The following is a 19,486-nucleotide window of genomic DNA, read 5'->3' as shown; positions in this document are numbered from 1 at the left end:
GGAGCTTCTACCTGTGTGAGTTCCCCTTTCCTTTCATGCCACAGTTTTTTGGCTCACCCTGGATTGGATTAGAGTCCCATGACTCTGGGCCTGTGCCAGCTGATGAATATTCTGGAGGGGAGGGAGTAGGCTCATAAGGAATTCAGGATAGGCAAACTCTGGAAGTAAATAAAACTGTCCTATAAATATTTGTGAGTGGACTTTTTTAGGGGGAATAGAAGAAACAATTAAAGAGAACTTGAGTACCCTTGCAAAGATGAGAACCAAGACAGGTTCTAATTCAAGAGAGGTGTAGGAAGCACTGAATGTAGGATAAGTGATGTAGCGTGCTCAGGTGGTGGTGCTTCCGGGGCTGAGGCTGAGGCTCCAGCAGAGAAGTCAAGGCCAGAGTATCGCTCACTACACAGCACCAGCGGATGGGGTACTTTGGATAACAAAACACTGATAGGTGGGAGTAATGATAGGTTTGACAATTTTTAGAAGGAACCTAAAAGAGAAAGACTACATATCTATCTATCTATATCTATCTATCTATATATATATAATCACAATACTTTATCAAGTTAACATTTTTATCCTGGAATTTTATTTTTACCATTAGTTTTTCTCTAAATGCTGCAGAGCAATACAATCTTTGTGCGGTATTATGTGGCATTTCTGAACACCTTTCCTTATTTGACTATTAAGCAATTGTGTTTAGTAATTTATAGCTGGAAAATTCATACTCCCGGCAATGTCAGTTGCTAAAGGTGTGCTTGTTAGAGAAAGTCTGAATTCGTGCTTTTTCTTCTCTCATATTTAAGTAAAATTATAATCTTACAATAAGAATTCATTTTGAATATATTTAAAGTTAGTAAAATTGCTAAGTGATAATGCATGGAATTTCTTTAAAGTTCCTTTAAGGAAAAAAACCTTGTAGTTGGATATTTTATTCTGTCTAAATAAATAAAGCCTTGACAATATGATAAAAGTTTTAAGTATAATTAACATTTGTTTTATGTCTGCCTGTGTTCTTCTTATAGAAACTTAGCCAAAGAAATGCATACATTTGACCCTCCATATCTGCGGGTTTCGCATCTGTGGATTCAACCAACTCAGATCAAAAACATTAAATTAAAAAATTCCAGAAAATTCCAAAAAGGAAAACTTGAATTTGCCATGCACCAGCAACTATTTACATAGAATTTACGTTGAATTTGCCACCTGCCAGCAACTATTTACATAACATTTACATTGTATTAGGTACTATGAGTAATCTAGAGATGATTTAAAGTATACAGGAGGATGTGGGTAGGTTATATGTAAATACTACATCATTTTATATAAAGAACTTGAGCATCAGAGGATTTTGGTATCTGCAGCGGGTACTGTAATGAATCTCCTCTGGATACTGAGGGGTAATTGTACTAGGTACCTAAGAGGAATCATTTGAAATTGATTCCTGAAGTGGGGAGAAACTAGCATAGGAAAAGCAGCCATCATTGGCATGACCATATTGCTGAAATCCCCTTGGGGCTTCTAAAATTGTTTCAAGTTCTATATAAACCTAATACTATTAGGGAAAAGAAAGCTGTGATTTGACACGCAGGAGTTAATTCATGAAAACTTATATAATTTATTTATATACTTCCATTATAAGTTTACCATAAATTTGCTAAAAATTATTGTTTCGTTTGAGATGCAGAATGCTTAGATATATTAAATGTACTTAACATACACAAATAAATATAAACATACTTTGACTTAAGTATATATAGATGATAAATCAGATTACCTCTGAAAATATGGTTTGAGAACAATTTTAAAGAGATAAAGGTCCAAAAAGGCATGAACGTTAGTTTCAATTTTCTGAGTTTAATAAATGTTTGCTGTTGTGTTCCAGGTTTAGTGCTACCAGACCCAAGTTCATCTTCCTTGGCACGTTTTAATACAACTACCTATGCCGTGGCTCAGTGTGAAGTAAGTACTAAACTTCTTGAGTATGTTCTACAGCCACTTCAGAAGTCACTGATGTGCTCAGAGTAGCACTTTCTTCTTGCAATAAAACTGTTTTTAATATTATTCCCTGAGAGAGGCCTGAAGTCTTGATATAAGCACATAGGAAAGAAACAGTTTTCATGGAAAGTAAGGCTGCAAGTTTATGTAAGTTACAAGGTCATCTGTATTAGAATTAAAATAACAAATAAAATATTTTACACTGTGAACTATGACACACATACAGAAAAGTGTAAAAAACACCTCTATAGACCGCACTCAGGTGAAGACAGGAAACACGACTGATGCCCCAGAAGTGTGCCCTTCTAGTTGGTAGCAAGCCCTCCGTCTCTGCTGTGGGCAACTGCTACTCTGCTGCTCATGGTAAGGACGTCCTTGTTTTTGTTATGTTTTTACACTCGATGTATGCATCCCTACACAAGAGGATTTAATTTTAGAATGTATGTAAGTGGAATCATACTGTATATGTCCTTTTGTGTCACAGCATGGGTGAGTTTCATCCACGTGCAGCAATAATATGTTCAACTGTATTTCAATATATATGATGGTCCATTATATGAATATATTGTAGTTTATTTACCCATTCTATTATTGAGGAACCCTTGGATATATGTCTGGCTCCAGTCAGAAAAATAGGAACTATAACAGTTATTTTAATGGAGACATTTTATTTTATCTATTTATTTTGAAAAGCTTTATTTAGGTGCAGTTGATATACAACTGATGTACCTATTTAACGTATATAGTTTGATGACTTTGTACATACACATACACCCATGAAACCATCACCACAAAGTAATAGATATATCAATTACCTCCAAAAATTTCCTTGTGCTTCTTCTTTGTTGTTGTAAGAACACTGTTTTTGTTTGTTTGTTTTTTATGCTTCTTTGTTGTGTGGCATGCGGGGTCTTAGTTCCCCAACCAGGGATTGAACCCTGGGCCCCAGCAGTGGAAGCTCGGAGTCCTAACCACTTGACTGCCAGGGAATTCCTGTAAGAACACTTAACATAAACCCTTTTAACACGTTCTTAAGTGCATTTAACCGTATGGTTAACTATCGGCACAACGTTGTACAGCAGATCTCTAGAATTTATTCATCTTGCGTAACTGAAACTTTGCACTCACTGACAGACATTTCCCCATTTTCCTCTCCCCGCAGTCACTGACATTCACCATTCCACTCTCTGCTTCTATGAGTCTGACTATTTTAGATTCTTCTTATAAGTGGAATCATGCAGTATTTGTCCTTCTGTGACTGGCTTATTTCACTTAGCATAATGTCCTCTGGGTTCATTCCTTCATTTTAAAACAGAGAATTGGTTAAACAGACATTGGAGGACTAAAAGTGCAAAAAGCAAACGGTGAGGTGACACAGAGGCAGGAGAAGCTACCATCTCTGGAGCTTGAAAAACAAAAGGAAGGGGTTGGGGTTTAAGAACCTAGAAGCTTAGAAGACGGGGCTGGTTCACAGAGTGTAGAAGGAGACTGCAGACCAGGACCCACTGCTGCTGGAAGGAAGGGCTCTGCAGGCAATTACAGAATCGTTGTGCACTAGGCAAAAGGAAACACCAGACTTTTCAGAGATGGTAAACACTGGCTCTTTGTCAATGCTAATTTCTGGGACACAAAGCACCACCAATGTCCACAAGTCAGCCTGGAGCTACATCATATAGGAGGTAAATGACATTTTGGGCTGGGACTGTGTCTCAGTGGACTCAAAGGGACCGTGAATCTAACCTGTGGTTACTGAATATATAATTTGAATAAATATACTAAAATCTGGTATGATTCATGCATGATCTCTGCAGTCTGGGGAGTGAGGGAGGCCTATTACAGTAAGAAGAGCCAGATGGAAGCCCTGAGGCCTTCTCTTTGGGGTAGTCTGGTAGGCAGAATTTGAATTGACCTTTAGAATTAGTTTTTGCCACCTGCTGTACATACCCTGTAAAATCCCCTCCCCTTGAGTGTGGGGAGGATCAGTGAAAATGATAGAATATCATTCTTATCATTAGGTTACTCATCAGTTGACTTTGAGTTAATGAAAAGGGAAACTATGCTAGGTGGACCAGACATAATAAGGTGAACTCTTTACAAGAAGGTTGAGTGTCAGAGAGATGCTATTATGCTGACCTTGAAGATGCAGCCCCCGTGAGTTTTATAGCTGCAAGGAAATGAGTTCTGCTAACAGCCACATGAACTGGAAAGAGGACCCCAAACCTCAAATGGGATACCAGCCTTTCTGATATTTTGATTTCAGCCTTGTGAGACTCTGAGCAGATTACCCAGCCATGCCAAGCCCAGATTCTTGACATGCATGACTGTGAGATAATAAATGGGTATTGTTTCAAGGTGCTACGTTTGTGGTAAATGGTTACTCAGCAATAGAAAACTAATGTAAATAGTAAAGCAAAAGCAATACCAATGTCCTGGGGGCAGTTGAAGAGGGTAGTGCAAAGATTTGAAAAATGCAGGGCTGGTTGTCTTTTTCAATCTCTTTTAATCACCTACTTGCCCTGTGCAAAAGCACATAGATATTGGAGAATGCAGTAGTTTATTGAAGCTTAATCAAATGGTGCCTGTAGTTTCAGCTCTTATTCTGCATCTCTTATATTTATGGGAGAAAAATTTTAAGAAGCTCTTGTGCCTGGTTCATAGTTACCAATCTTACAAATGCTTTTGTTCCTTTTATACCAATTTGTAGGTTCGGTTTTGTGCACAAAATGATTTGGTTGCTTTTTTGGCTGATGATAATTGTAAAATAATAGTGATTTTCAATGTACTATAAGAAAATAACTGTAAACCTATCTATCAAAAATGAGGATGAATTTTTTATTTACAGATAAATGAAAATTAAGAGAAGAGGATCTGTCAGCAACAAAATCTCATTAAAGGAAATTCTAAAGAGTGTAGTTTAGGCAGTAGGAAACTGATCCCAAATGGTAGGTCTAAGATAGGAAAGGAAAAAAGAACAAAGAAAGTGGTAAATATATAAGCAAATGTAAATTAGCATTGACTGAATAAAACAGTGATAATCTCTACAGAATTAAAAAACAAACCAAGATGGACTTTCAAATGGAGATAATAACATTTAATTCAAAAGAGGGGTAAATGAATTGAAAGTATTCCAAGATCCATGTATTGCTCAGGAGGAGGGTAAGGATTTGATCAAATTCAGATTTGTGGAGTTAATTGTACATGCTTTAATTTCTAGGGAAACTACAAATAGGATAGGAACAGTATTAACAAGTTCAAAGGTGAAAAAATAATTATAACCATATTTGGCTAATCTAACAAGACAAGAAAGGAGAGGAAAAGAAACAAGGAATAGATGGGACAAATAGCACAAACTAAGATTATAGAAATAAATCTCAGTAAGTCAGTAACTAAAATGATTAAAAGTGAAGAAAATTACGCCAGTGAAAAAATAAAGATTGTCAAACTAGATAAAAATAAAATCTAACTTATACTGTCCATAAGGGAAACATCTAAAACATAAGTATACAGAAAGCATTAATATCTAAACAGTAGCTAAAACAAGTTACATAAATATCAGATAAAATAAAATCTAAAGCAAAAAAAATTATTGTAGGTAAAGAAAGTCAATTATATAATAAAGGTTATTTTACCTGGAAGTCACACTAATCTTAAATATATATTGACCATATAATGTAGTCTAAATATAAATAATATGGAATTTGACAGAACTACAAGAAGAAATAGACAAACTGACAACTATAGTGGAAGATCTGAACACACATTTCTCAGTAATTGACAGACAATATTTGAATAAAATGATTAACAAAAGTGGACAAATATGGAAAGTGGACAAATATATACAGTTCACATAACACATGCTGAATGCATTTTCTCTTTAAAATCACAAAACATTAACAAAAATAAGCAGATGGACCACAAACTAAGACTCAACAACAGATGTAAATGGATTGGACTCATGGAAAGTATGCTCTCTGACCATGAGAAAGCTAAGTTATAAATCAATATTTTAAAATACATGTTAAATTCCTAATGTAAATCAAGAAATACCTTTTTAAGTAAACTATGAACCAAAGGAGAAATTCTAATGGATATTAGAAAATAGTTTGAAGTCAGTAATAAAATACTACATATCAACACTTGTGGAATGCAGCTAAAGCAGTATTTAGAAAAAATTTATAGCCTTATGTACATAAGCTAGACAAGAAGAAAGCCTGAAAAGTTAATGGACTAAGCATCCATTTTAAGAAGTTACAAAAAGAAAAGCAATTTATACCCAAAGAAGGTGGAAGGCAAAAATAAAAAAAATAATGAAGTAAAAAAGTAACATAAAATAGAATGGAACAGTAAAGCCAATAGTTTCAACCTTGATAAAACTAATAAAATTGACAAAAGTGCAACATGGTTCATTAAGAAACAAACAAAGACACATAAAACCAATATGAAAAATGATAAAACAGACATTATATCTGGGGCAGATAATTAAAGATAATAAAGTATATAATAACTTTAGACCATTTCAAAATATGCAGAAAATCATGTCAATATATGAAAAAAAGGACAAATTGTTAGAAAGTATCACTTATCGTAATCAACTCAAGAAAAAAAATGGAGAAAAGCTTATATTCCTATAATCATTAAAGAAATTGAATCTGTTTTTAAATATCTCCCCACACATAAAACTCCAGGCCAAAATAGCTCTATCAAACATTCAAGATGAAATAATTTTAATTTACACAAAATCTTCCAGAAAATAAGAAAAGAAGGAAATCCTTGTGATGGTTAATTTTATGTGTTAACTTGAGTAGGCCACAGGGTGCTCAGACATTTGGCCAAACATTATCCGAGTGTGTTTGTGAGTGTATTTTTGGATAAGATTAACATATAAATTGAGGGACTAAGTAAAGAAGATTGCTCTCCCCAATGTGAGTGGGCCTCATCTAATCAGTTGAAGACATGAATAGGTCACAAAGACTAACCCTCCAGAGAATCACTTCTTCTGATTGACTACTGAGCTGGAACATCAGTCTTTTCCTGCCTCTGGATTTGAACTGGAACTTTGGCTCTTCTTGGGTCTGAAAGCCTGCTGGCTTTTGGACTGGAACTTACACCATCAGCTCTCCTGGTTCCCAGGCCTTCAGATTTGACTCGAACTACATCATTGACTCTTTTGGGGCTCCAGCTTGTTGACTTCAGGTCTTGAGATTTCTAAGTCTGCATAATCATGTGAACCAATTCCTTAAAATAAATAAATATATATAAAATATACATATAAATATATATTTATATAAGATAAAAACATATATATATATATATATATATACACATACATAAGGATACATAAAAAGATACAGATATTAAAAAGAATTGGCTCACATGATTATGAAACATAACCAATAGGAGATATACATATATAGATACAGATACTGATATACATTCCTGGTGTTTCTGTTCCTCTCGAGAACACTAAGACAGATTTTGGTGCTTAGAAGAGAAGTGCTGCTGTAACATATACCTACAAATGTGGACGGCTTTGGAAGTGGGTAAAGGAGAGAGGATGGGAGACTTTTGAGGTGCATGTTAGGAAAAGCCCAGATTGCTATGAAGGGATTGTTGGTAGAAATATGGACATTAAAGGTGATTCTGCTGACAGCTCAAAAAGAAAAAGGGAGAGGTGGAGAGAAAGCCTCCATCTACTTAGAAAAATATATAAATATTCATGAACAGAATATTGGTGGAGTGTAGATGTTCAGGGCCATTCAAATGGAAATGAGGAAGAGCTTATTGGAAATTGGAGGAAAGGTGATCCTTGTTATAAAGTGGCAAAGAACTTGGCTGAAGGGTGTTCTAGTGTTTTGTGGAAGGTAGAACTTGCAAGCAATGAGATTGGATATTTAGCAAATGAGATTTCTAAGCAAAGTATTGAAGGTGTGGCTTAGGTTCGCCTTACTGCTTACAGTAAAATGCAAGAGGAGAGATATGAATTGAAGAAGGAATTATTAAGCAAAAAGGAACCAGAAATTAGAAATTTAGAAAACTCTCAACCCAGTCATATTGCAAAAAAAGAAAGCTTGTTCTGAAGAGAACACTGAGGGTGTGGCTGAACAGCCACTTGATAACAAGATCATGGGTATGACGCAGGGATTTAATGAGTCATCTCAGCAGAGGCCAGGAATAGAGATGGCATTAAACCAGCAGAGACACTGCCAGTTTGAAGTAAAGGGGACCGAGAAAGCCAGGGAGAATGAAGGAAAGCTGTCAGACTTCTTGGGTTCTACAGAAGAGGACCTAGAGCTATGTGGCTGTGAACTTGCACTATTCTTAAAGGAAAGGCAAGAATGACTCAAAAGGCAATTCAGAGATCATAAGGGCTGCCACTCGCATCATAGCCCCAGGGGACAAAACTATTTGCTGCTCTGTTTCAGAGGCAGAGCTTCTGTAGAAAGCCATGTGGGCAGGTCCCATCTAGCTGAAGGGGCAGGGTCACCCCACAGAGGAGTGGGGGGTGAGGGTGATGCTGCCACCTCGGTGGTCCAGGAAGGTAGGACATTGAGGCAAAGAGGATTATTCTGGAGCCTTAAGATCTAATGGAGTCTGCCTTGCTATTTTTTGAACTTGCTTGGGAACTGCCACCCCTTCCTTCTCTCCTATTTCTCCCTTATGGAGTAGGAAAGTCTATCCTATGCCTGTCCCAACATTGTATTTTGGAAGCACATAATATGTTCGGTTTTATAGATTCACAGCTTGGAGAGGAAGTTTGCCTCAGGGTGAACTGTACCTCAAATCTCAAACATACTTGATTTAGATATTTTGATGAGACTTTGGACTTCAGGCACTAGGGATGATGCTGAAATGAGTTAAGACTTCGTGACTGTTGTGCTGGAATGAATGTATTTTTCATATGAGAAGGACATGAATTTTGTGGGGCAGAAAACTATGAAATGAATTTTGTCCCCTGCTAAATTCTCATATTGAAACCCTGATCCCCAGTGTGACTGTATTTGGAGATAGTGTTTTTAGGAGGTAATTAAGGTTAAATGAGATCATAAGGGTGAGACCCTAGTCTGATAGTATTGGTGGCCTCTTCCATGTGAGGGCATAGTGAGGAGCCGGCTGTCTGCAAACTAGAAAGAAAATTCTCACCAGAAACCAACCACGGTGGCACCCTGATCTGAAACTTCCAGCCTCTAGAACGAAGAGAAATAAATCCCTGTTGTTTAGTCACCTAGTCCATGGTATTTTGTTTTGGCAGCTGTAGTTGACTAAGACACTCTCCAAATTATTTTATGTGGCTCCTGTAACCTGATACCAAAACCCGATAAGGACAATATTAGAAGGGAAGATTGTAGTCTAATCTTACTTGTGAACATACAGAATTCTTCTTTTGACATTAATGAGTATATTGTTGGTTTTATACCTGTTGTGAAAAATAAAGGTTTTGTCTTAACTGAAAACAGAGCTTTAATTTTTAGCCACTGATTTAAAAGATTATTGAGGGTAAGGCTAGGATAACAATGTTCCTATGGCTGTTAAAGACAAAGGTACACAATCCAGGCTTTTGGCTGAAAATACAGAAGCATTCTTTGAACTGTAGTTGGAATTTTAAGAAGAACATGTATGACTTTATTTGTGCTGATAGCAATGACATTCCTTGGAACACTTCAAAGATTATATACATTGTTTTCAGTATATTTCATCATTATTGCCCAATGGTAGAACATCTTCATAAAACACATACCAAATCTGATCTTTTGTACACTCTTAGCTCTACAGTGGGAATTCCCATGAAATGCTGAACATAATGAGTTCTTTAAAAAACATTGCTAAATGGAATCCAGTTATATATAAAAAGAATAACACAGCATGACTAATTTGGTATTATCCCTGATACACAAAGTTTGACTTTAGAAAATGAATGAGCATAACATAGTAACAGATTAAAAATAAAAACCATATATCAATAAAAGCATAAGAACATCTGATAAAATTCAACATACTTTTATGATACAAAAACAAAAGCAAAAGCCCTCTTCCCAACTAGAAATAGAAAAGAACTTCCTTAATCTGATGGAAGGTATCAGCATCAGCAACAGAATTCATAGCAAACAGTGTAATTAGTGGTAAAATACTGAAACTTTTCCATTTTTATATTTAGGGACACCACAAAGATGCCTGCTATGACTATTTCTAATCATTATGAAATGGAGGGTCTTTCAATAAATTTTTAGAATTAATAAAAGAGTTTTGCAAGGTGGTTAACTACCATGTCAATGTACAAAAATCAATATACAGAGTATATTGTATGTACAGAATATATTGACTACAATGTCAATATACAGAAATAGATATATATCATATCAATATACTCAAATGTCTTTCTATAGACGAAGAAGAAATATTAAATAATTACCTTTTTAAACACACACCATTTACAATAGCATAAGAAATCAAGTATTTAGAAACAAATCTAAAAATAGCTAAAAGGCCTCTAGGAAGAAATATTATAAAATTTAAAGAGGGACACTTGAAAAGGCCTAAATTAAATAGAGAGTAACACTATAACCCTAGATTGAAAGACTGAATATTATAAAGATATTAATTCTCCCTTAACTGATAATATATCAGTTCAATCAAGATTCCATCAAGATTGAAGATTCAATATAATATATCAAGATTCAATATAATCTTGATTAAAATCCTATTTTTTTATGGAATTCACAATTTATATGGAAACACAAAAAGCCAAGAAAGTAAAAATGCTTTTGAAGAACAAATTGGCACTAAAAAGTATCAAGACATTATAAAACTACAGTGATTAAAACTGTATGGTATTTGCAAAAGCATAGACACATAGACCAGTGGAACAAAACAGTTCCCAGAAAAAATGTATTAGGGATACTTAATTTATTATAATGCTAGTAGTGTAGAACAGTGGGAAAAAGACCATTAAAACACAAGCCTTAGAGTGGAGATAGATACTTGTAACACATACAACTAACAAAGGCTCATATCCAGAATATGTGAGGAGCCCTGTAAATCAATACAAAAAAGACAGTCAACCCAGTGCGAAAGTGGCAAGAAATTTAACAGGCTACTCATAAAAGAGGAAATCCAAATAGACAATAAACGTATTAAAAGTTCTAAACCTAATGAGATGACACTAGTTAAAATAATTAAAATAAAATGACTATAAAAGCAAGTGCTGGTGAGTATTTGAAGCAATATGAACATGCATATACTATAATTTCATTTCTAGAAATACATCCTACAGGAATGCTTGCACATTTTATGCAAGGAGATACGTAGAAGAATGTTTGTAACAGCTAAAACACAAGTGTTCATCAAAGTGTAGAATGAATAAAGAAATTATGTTATGTTAATATAATGGAATACACTATAGTAATAAAAATGAATAAATTATAGCTGCATACAACACCATGAATGAATCTCTCAGCATAATGTTGAGTGAAAAAAGCCAGGCACAAAAATGAACACACTATGAGCAAAATTAAACTATGGTTTTTGTGTTAGTCTCAGCCTATTGGTAGTGATGCTCTTGTCTAGGAATGCCCGGGGCACTCACCTGGGCCATAGTACTTGTAGTGAGTCCCACTGACATTCCTCTCCACCACCACAGGGGCCATTGTTGTGGCTGGACCAAGCCTTGTGGTTCTTATTATGATAGCAGGATGTGCTTCAGTAAACACTATCAGGGAACTTTGAGGAACAGGATTGATCACTCACAGGTCCTGGAGGGTACATGGCCTACCCAGTGGCCACACAACGAGGTGGCAGGTAGAGAGAATGGGAGAGAAAGTGGACCCAGGGCTCTGCTTTTGTTAGGATGGAGGGTAGGGTGTCTTGGGTTTCAGGGTTTCACTATTGTCTAATTTAAAGCTTAAGAGCAGGATTCAGGGCATGGGAAGGGATAAACGGGTGGCTCAAGTGGTCAGTTATCTGGGTTGCTGAGGGCTTTCTGAAAGGAAACTTCATGGCTGGGGGTGACAACTCCTTATATGGTTGTTATGCTGGTAGCTGAGTCATAGGCAGGCAAGATGTTTATTCACGATGGATGTCTTTTGTAATGGATGCCTCAGCAATCCAAAGTTTAATATCATGCACTTACACTACAATCCAAAGTTTAATGTCAGGCACTTGCACTACAGTAGTGTTTAGGGATGCAGATGTAATGTGCTAAAATTCTAAGCAAATGCAAAGAGATGATCAAAGGTAGTTTCCTTTGGGGAAGGAAGGCAGTTGACTGGGACACAAGAGGGGCTTCTTTTGCCGTAGGCGGTATGTCCCTGGTTGTTTGCATCATAATACTTAATTAGCATTATATATTTGAGTTATGCCCTTTTTCCATTTAGTTGCTACACCTCATACTGAAAACCTAGTTTGCAAAAAAAAAAAGGAGAGAGAGAGAGGATATAAACAGACCAGCTGGTGAAGTAGAGGGTAGTGATTGTGAAGGATGTGGCTGTGATCTGAGGGTTGGAGGGTGGCATATGGAGAAGGCAGCTAATGGAGGTGGGAAGACTTGAGTTTCAGTTGTGCCAGGCATTGTGCTGAGAGTTGCACACGCACGGTGGATGAGGACTCTGTCCCAGTGAGGCTCATGGCCCTACCAGGAAACACGTCTATTAGCAACAGGCAAATCTCGCTGGTTTTAAAGTTCCAGCCTTCAGTGTTAGGCTCAAGTATTTTGTTGGGAGACTTGTTGATCTCTAAAGTATTAGCCACATAGAAAATTGTACCAGGAATCAATCCAAAAGCAGACTTTTAAATTCGCCACACCAAAAAAAAAAAAAAAAAATTAATCATGAATTAATTATATGAATAGTAGTACACTGTATTTCATAACAGTGGTCACATGAATTAACAATGGAAGATACTGAGAAAATAAACTGGGCATTTGGGGATTTAAGCCACATGTCTGATGCCACCTTGAAATGAAAGCAAGCTTAAGAAGTAATTTACTAACCAAAGGTTTTTGCTTTGCACATCATCTATTATTTCTGTTCCTTATTATTTGGCCTTATTGTCTAAAGAGAGTTTATTCTGTTAGCCAAAAAACGTGCTCATACAAACCCATAGGACTTTCTAAGAGTCTACGACTAAGGTGTGCTCAGGGCTGTGTTAGCCTTTCTATAATCTCTACCAGCTCCCCCCACCCCTAAATCCCAGTTACAACTGCTATCACCACCACAACCGTCTCATGTATATTACATATTATGTGTAAAGAAAATAGCAAAACACTATTTTTATTCTCTAGAACCATATGAAGTACCATATGGAGTGTATGCAACTCCAGGAGGGCTGCCCTATAGCCTCCTCACTAAATTATGCACTATAGTGTAACAGGGAAGAGCAAATTCTGACTCCATGATTCTGTTTCTTTTACTTTAACGTTTGCTTTTCATTGTTTTTGTTATTGTTACAATCACTGGCCTGCCACAGGGAACCCTGCCCCTCTTCCTGACTGTTAAACTAAAAGGCCTTTGTTCACCTCACAGGGAGACATTCTGACCCTGCCCACCTGTGAATTGCTACAGAAAAGAAGAAATTAACACATCCCCTCCCCAATGAGGGCCAAGTGAGCAGGAGATATTTTGCAAGATAAATGGCCTTTTCACTTTACTTCCTCCCCTCCTCCCCCTCTCTGTTCTATAAAAGAAACTGGCAACCAGACCCCATAAGATGGGTTTTTTGGGTACACTAGTCTGCCATTTTCTCAGTCCGATGGCTTTCCGAATAAAGTCCTTATTCCTTGCCTCAGCACCTTGTCTCCCAATTTATTGGCCTGTCATGTGGCGAGCCGGCTTGGTAACAATATGATCTTCCAAAGTAAAGTTTAAAAATTTCTAAACATAAAAGATGGCGACCCCTGAGTGCCAGTATTCCTACACTGTGAAATAAGCAGGGGTTTGCATTTGCACCATTAGTCACAATTATTAATCACAATGATTAGTTTCTTTTACTTTCATTTAATGCCTAATCTGGTATGGGGGAGGAAAAATTCTTGTCTACCTTCTTTGGGTCTTTGGCTGGGCCTAAGACTTAAATTGACATAAGACAGATTAACAGGAGAAAAGCATACACATTTTATTGAATTTTTACATGTACATGGGAGCCTTCCCAAGAGAAAGAAGACCTGAAGTGACCAGAGTAAGAAGCTTTTACACTTTTTTAGTCAAAGAAACAGTAAATTTGTGAAGAATTGATAGACAAAGTGGTTTGGGTTATGGGTAATGAATGGTGAAGTAACAAGGAAGATATGGGTTGTTTAACAAGGTTTGTTTATGCAGCCTTCATGGCCTTAAATTCGCTGTGTCTGGTGATAAGAATGTCTTCCCTCCTCCTGGTACAGGGAGGGTGCCTTTCACAGGGGAGGTCTACATCTTGCCTTCAGGAGGACAAAGGAGGGTCACAGTGTCCTTGCATGGCTGTTTCTCAAGTATTTTAATTCAAATAATTAATATGTCAAAGTGGCATATTTTGGGGTGATATATTCTGAATCTTTTTACTAGGTACCCTCAGGGATAGAATTCTTATCTTTAGTTTCTAGTTCATTTCTCTATTACCCACTGTGGATGAAATCTACCTGCTCAATTTTTTTTTTTTTTTTTTTTTGATGTCATGGTACCTCCACATGGGATGGAATGATGGATGTGAAACAGCACCAGCTAAAGAGAAGGTGCAGGTGGGAACAGCTGTGTCCACTATTGAAGCATTATGGCTATGGTTTTGTAGGTTGACATATTTCTAACAAATATACTAAAATAATAATTTTGTTACCCATTATTAGGAAGCATTGTAATGTTCATGACTTCCATTAAGAGTCCTGAATTCTTCACAGTGATCTCTTAAATTTTTGTTTTCCCTAACTTGTTTTTCTAGGCTGATCCAATTGAGAACATATTTGAACAGAATCTAAATATCAAGTTTTACATCAGTTCCAGATCCACATCTCCATCCTCATACAGTGGAGACGAAGCAGACCCAGTGAAGGTGCCTCTCTGGGGTAGCTTTGCTTCAGAACTTTTCACTTGTAACAAACAAAGGGCGACTGAATCCCATTCAGAAACATTGCTGTTTCTCTCCTAATCAGATGCATTGCTTAGGAAGAGTCTATAGAGAATATTAAGTTTAACTGATAACACAGGAAGATTTGAAATTCAAATGAGAAAACTGCTCCTGAAAATCAGTGAAAAAAGAAAAAATTCTAGCTGCACTTGAACAGAGAACTTAATGATGGGGTCTACTATGAAGCGAGGATTTAAAAGAGCAGAGAGCACAGTTAGGTGAATGATGAAATGGTCAGTAAAACTTGTGGTACAAAGCATGAGGGGACATGGTCTGGCAGGGAAAATTTTCTTGTTATTTGCATTGTTTTAATTAACATTACAGAGTCATGCTATAACAGGAATATTTTACACAATCATATCATAACATCAAGTCTGGTATTATGTAAGGCATAAAAATACATTTGCTAAACAGACTCACAGACTTCGAAAACAAACTTATGGTTGCCAAAGGGGAAACATGGGGGGGAGGGATAAACTAGAAGTTTGGGATTAACAAATACACACTAGTGTATATAAAATAGATAATCAACAAGGACCTCCTTTATAGTACAAGGACCTCTACTCAGTATTCTGTAATAACCTATATGGAAAAGAATCTGAAAAAGAATGGATATGTTTATATGTATAAATGAATCACTTTGCTGTACACCTGGAACTAACACAACATTGTAAATCAACTATAATATAAAATCAAAAAAAAAAAACAAACAAAAAATACAAATAGCCCTCAGAGGCCATCCATCATGCAAGAAACCACAAACAAACAAAAACAAAACAAAGAAATACATTTGCGACTGCACTTAAAATTAAAGATAATTTCATATCTCCTATATAATGGGACATAAAACAACTATTTGCCCTTCATGTTAATCAGAGAGCTTGACTCTCTGCAAAAGAAAATGTTTCCTCAAGTGAAAGGGTTTGGTGTCTCCCAGCTCATTTTCTCCCTCTTCAAAAATGCTATTCCCTTCTTTCTCTGCATCTCATTCACCCTGAATAATCTGGGCAGGGTTCTTTGCTGCACATTTTGGAATCCTGGAGGCTAGATGGAGAGTTCTTCTGGAGACATGTGGTCTGCTTTGGAAAATTTCAGTGTGGTTTATAGCCAGGCCAGACCTTGTTTTCAAATTCTGCTCAGAGCCTCTAAAATTTTGATAACACTTTTATTTTATTGTTTTAAATTTTTAATAATAAAATATTTCCATCATGGAAGAAGGTACAAGGAATAATCTATCACAAGCCCATATACCTACTACCCACAAATTTAGCAAAACAGTTTGCCATTTTTGATTCAGATAAAAAGAAAATTAATTTGATAGTGAACAGTTGAGCCCATCTAACTTCATTCTTCTTTTTCCTGGGAGGTGATTGAATATTCTGAAATGGTGTGCATTCTTCCCTTCACATTCTTATATTTTATATCATAAGCATGTATCCTTCAAGTTCACAGGATTTCTTGGTCTGCTTAAAACACACAAATATTATCCCTATTGTTTTACAACTTATTATTTTCACACTATTTATTCATGTCAAAACATCTCATTAATTTTAACTTCTGTGTAGTATTCCAGTGTATAAATATACTTGGATTCACATAACCATGCTCCTTTTGATCGGTTGATGACTTTTTTTCCTTATTACAATTTCTCTATTATAATGAGCCTGTTGGGACCCACTTGCCTATATACATATGGGAGAATTTGTTAGTTGTTGGGTGGTGAAATGCATATTTTCAATGTAAAATTTTGCCAACTGATGGCTTAATTTTTTTGAAACAATCACAAATTTTACAGAAATATTTCAAGTAGAGTATAAATTTATTTTTCCTAGACTATTTGAAAGTCGTCATTTGATTTTCCATCACCTTGAGTTCTTTATCTTGTACTCTGATCAATAAGAATATTCTCCTACTTCCTATACATATATAATACAACCATCTCACTAACATTGATGCATTACTATCATCTAATCCTCAGACCACTTCAGGTGTCACCAACTGTCCCCATGTGTCCATTATAGCAAAAGAATACAGTTCAAAATTGTACTTTGCTTTTGGTTGTCATCTCTCATTAGTCTCTTTCCATATAGAAGAGTTTCTTAGTCTTTCTTTTACTTCAGTACCTTGATACTCTTGAAAGTCACAGGCTGGTGTAGAAGAGAATGTCTCTCTTTTTATACAAGTGTTTCCTCACGACTTGATTCAGATTATGCATCTTTGTTAAGAATATCACAGAAGTGATACTGGGGTCTTCTCATTGTATCCTATCAGGTGGTATATGATTTTGATTTATTCCATTATTCCATTATTCCATTATTGATGATGTTTACTTTGACCTCTGCACTAAGGTGAGATTTTTCCAGGCCTCTCCATGTTGAAATTACTTTTTCTCCTTTGTAATTAATAAGTACTTTGTAGAGAGGTACTTACCCCATTTCTCACCAAACTTGCAATTTATTTATATCTGTATGGACACATAGTATTTTTAATTTTATCCATGGCTTATAATCCATTATAGTCTTAATTTATTCTGGCGTTCAAATAGCTGTACAGCTCATCTGTATTTTCCCAGCCCTAGATTTAGCCATTTCTCCAAGGCACTCTGATTGCTTTTAGTGGAAAATGGTATTTAGAAGTCAATATCTGGGTGTTAGGTGTGTTTATTGCTATTGGGGTATCAGTATTCCAGAACTTTTTATTGGATAGAGATGGAGAAAAATATATTATATATCAGTCTCTCTATATGTATCTATTTATCATCTATTTGTCCATCTATCATCTCTACCTACCTAGCTGTCTACTTACTTACCTATAAAAACTATGAGTTCATACACATGTTCATACCTCTAATTTCAATCCAACGTTATAGGGTTCATTCTGGTTTTCTCTCTTTCCATATTTGTAGCTCCTTTCTGTGATGATAGTGAAAAACTTGCCTTTTATTATTCTCAATATGCTTATTATTTGAGTGACTCTATTCTCTGTGACCAATCTGCCATCTCTGCAGCTAACCCATCACTTCTCACACTACATGGGCTCTGCGTCCCCACCTTAAATTACCCTCCATGTGCATGCTCTTCTCACCTTGCTGGGCAATAGAGTTTTTAAAAACCAGTTTCCACTCTCACTTAGCAGCATGTAAGAGTTCTCATTTTGTTATACCCATGTCAACCGTTGCTGCTACTAGACATTTGAAATTTTGTAGTTCTGATGAAGTGGTGTCTTATTATTGCTTTCATTTTGTCATGCAGAGATTTTTAATTCTAATTACTAAAATTTATCAGTCTTTCCTTTTATTGCTTGAGCTTTTTAATTGTTTTCTAAGAAATCCATTTCTATAGTATCCCTCTGTCCCCAAAGGTTTGAAAAGATTTAAAGTTTTGCTTTTTTGCATTTAGGTCCTTAAATCACCAGGAAATTATATCTTTGTTTGCTATGAAGTAGGAATCTAACTTTTGCCACCCTGATACCATGAAAGTTAGTTGTCCAAGTACCATTCACTGACTAGTCTATCATTTCCCTAATAATTTGTAATGTCACTTCTGTCACATACGAGCTATTTTTAGTTAGTTACTTATTTGTTTTGTTGTAAAATATACATAACATAAAATTTTCTATTTATTCATTTTAAGTGTAGAGTTCAGTGGCATAAATTACGTTCACAATGTTCTGCAAACATCACCATTACAGTATTTATTTCTCAAACTTTTCCATCTCCCTGCACAGAAGTAAGTTTTATCCTCATTAAACAATAACTTGTCATTTCCCTTCCCTTCAGTCCATGGTAAACTCTGAAGTACTTTGTGTCTCTATGAATTTGCCTATTCTGTATATTTTATATAAGTAGAATCATACAATATTTGCCCCTTTTTGTCTGGCTAATTTCACTTAATATCTTCACATTTCATCTATGTTATAGCATGTGTCAGAATTTCAATCCTTTTTAAAGCAAAAGAATGGACAAGTAGATCAATGGAATATAATAAAGAGCCCAGAAGCATACAGTGGACCAAAGAGAGTCTCTTCAACAAATGGTGCTGGAACAACTAGACATCCACATGCAAAAATATAAACCTAGACACAGACCTTACATTCTTTATAAAAATTAATTTGAAATTGATCATAAACATAAATATAAAATGCAAAACTACAACATAGGAGAAAATCTCATTGACCTTGAGATTGGTAATGAGTTCTTAAATATAAAACCAAAAGCATGATCCACTAAATTATTGATAAGCTGGACTTTATTAAAATTAAAAACCTCTGCTCTGCAAAAGACAATGTCAAGAGACTAAGAAGACTAGCCACAGACAGGGAGAAAATATTTGCAAAAGACAAATCTGATAAAGAACTATTATCCAAAACATACAAAGAACTCTTAAAACTCTACAATAAGAAAACAAAC

At 35.8% G+C, this 19,486-nt stretch overlaps 1 protein-coding gene across 1 annotated transcript in view; it reads left to right on the top strand.

Moving 5' to 3' along the window:
• Positions 1–1,137: 1,137 nt before the first annotated feature.
• LOC309665263 (serine/threonine-protein kinase MRCK alpha-like) overlaps positions 1,138–19,486 on the top strand; it is a gene marked incomplete at its 3' end in the record, with an annotated part of 48,227 nt that continues 29,878 nt past the window's right edge. The window contains exon 1 of the mRNA XM_082478891.1: positions 1,138–1,959. Within this exon, the coding sequence (XP_082335017.1) occupies positions 1,828–1,959 (132 nt within the window). The 5' untranslated portion in view covers positions 1,138–1,827. The remainder of the gene's footprint in view (positions 1,960–19,486) is intronic.

The sequence above is a fragment of the Balaenoptera physalus genome (genome assembly GCF_965194825.1).
Source record: "Balaenoptera physalus genome assembly, contig: SUPER_7_unloc_1, whole genome shotgun sequence".
NCBI classification, from domain to species: domain Eukaryota; kingdom Metazoa; phylum Chordata; class Mammalia; order Artiodactyla; family Balaenopteridae; genus Balaenoptera; species Balaenoptera physalus.
This window is presented reverse-complemented; position numbering and strand designations above follow the sequence as displayed.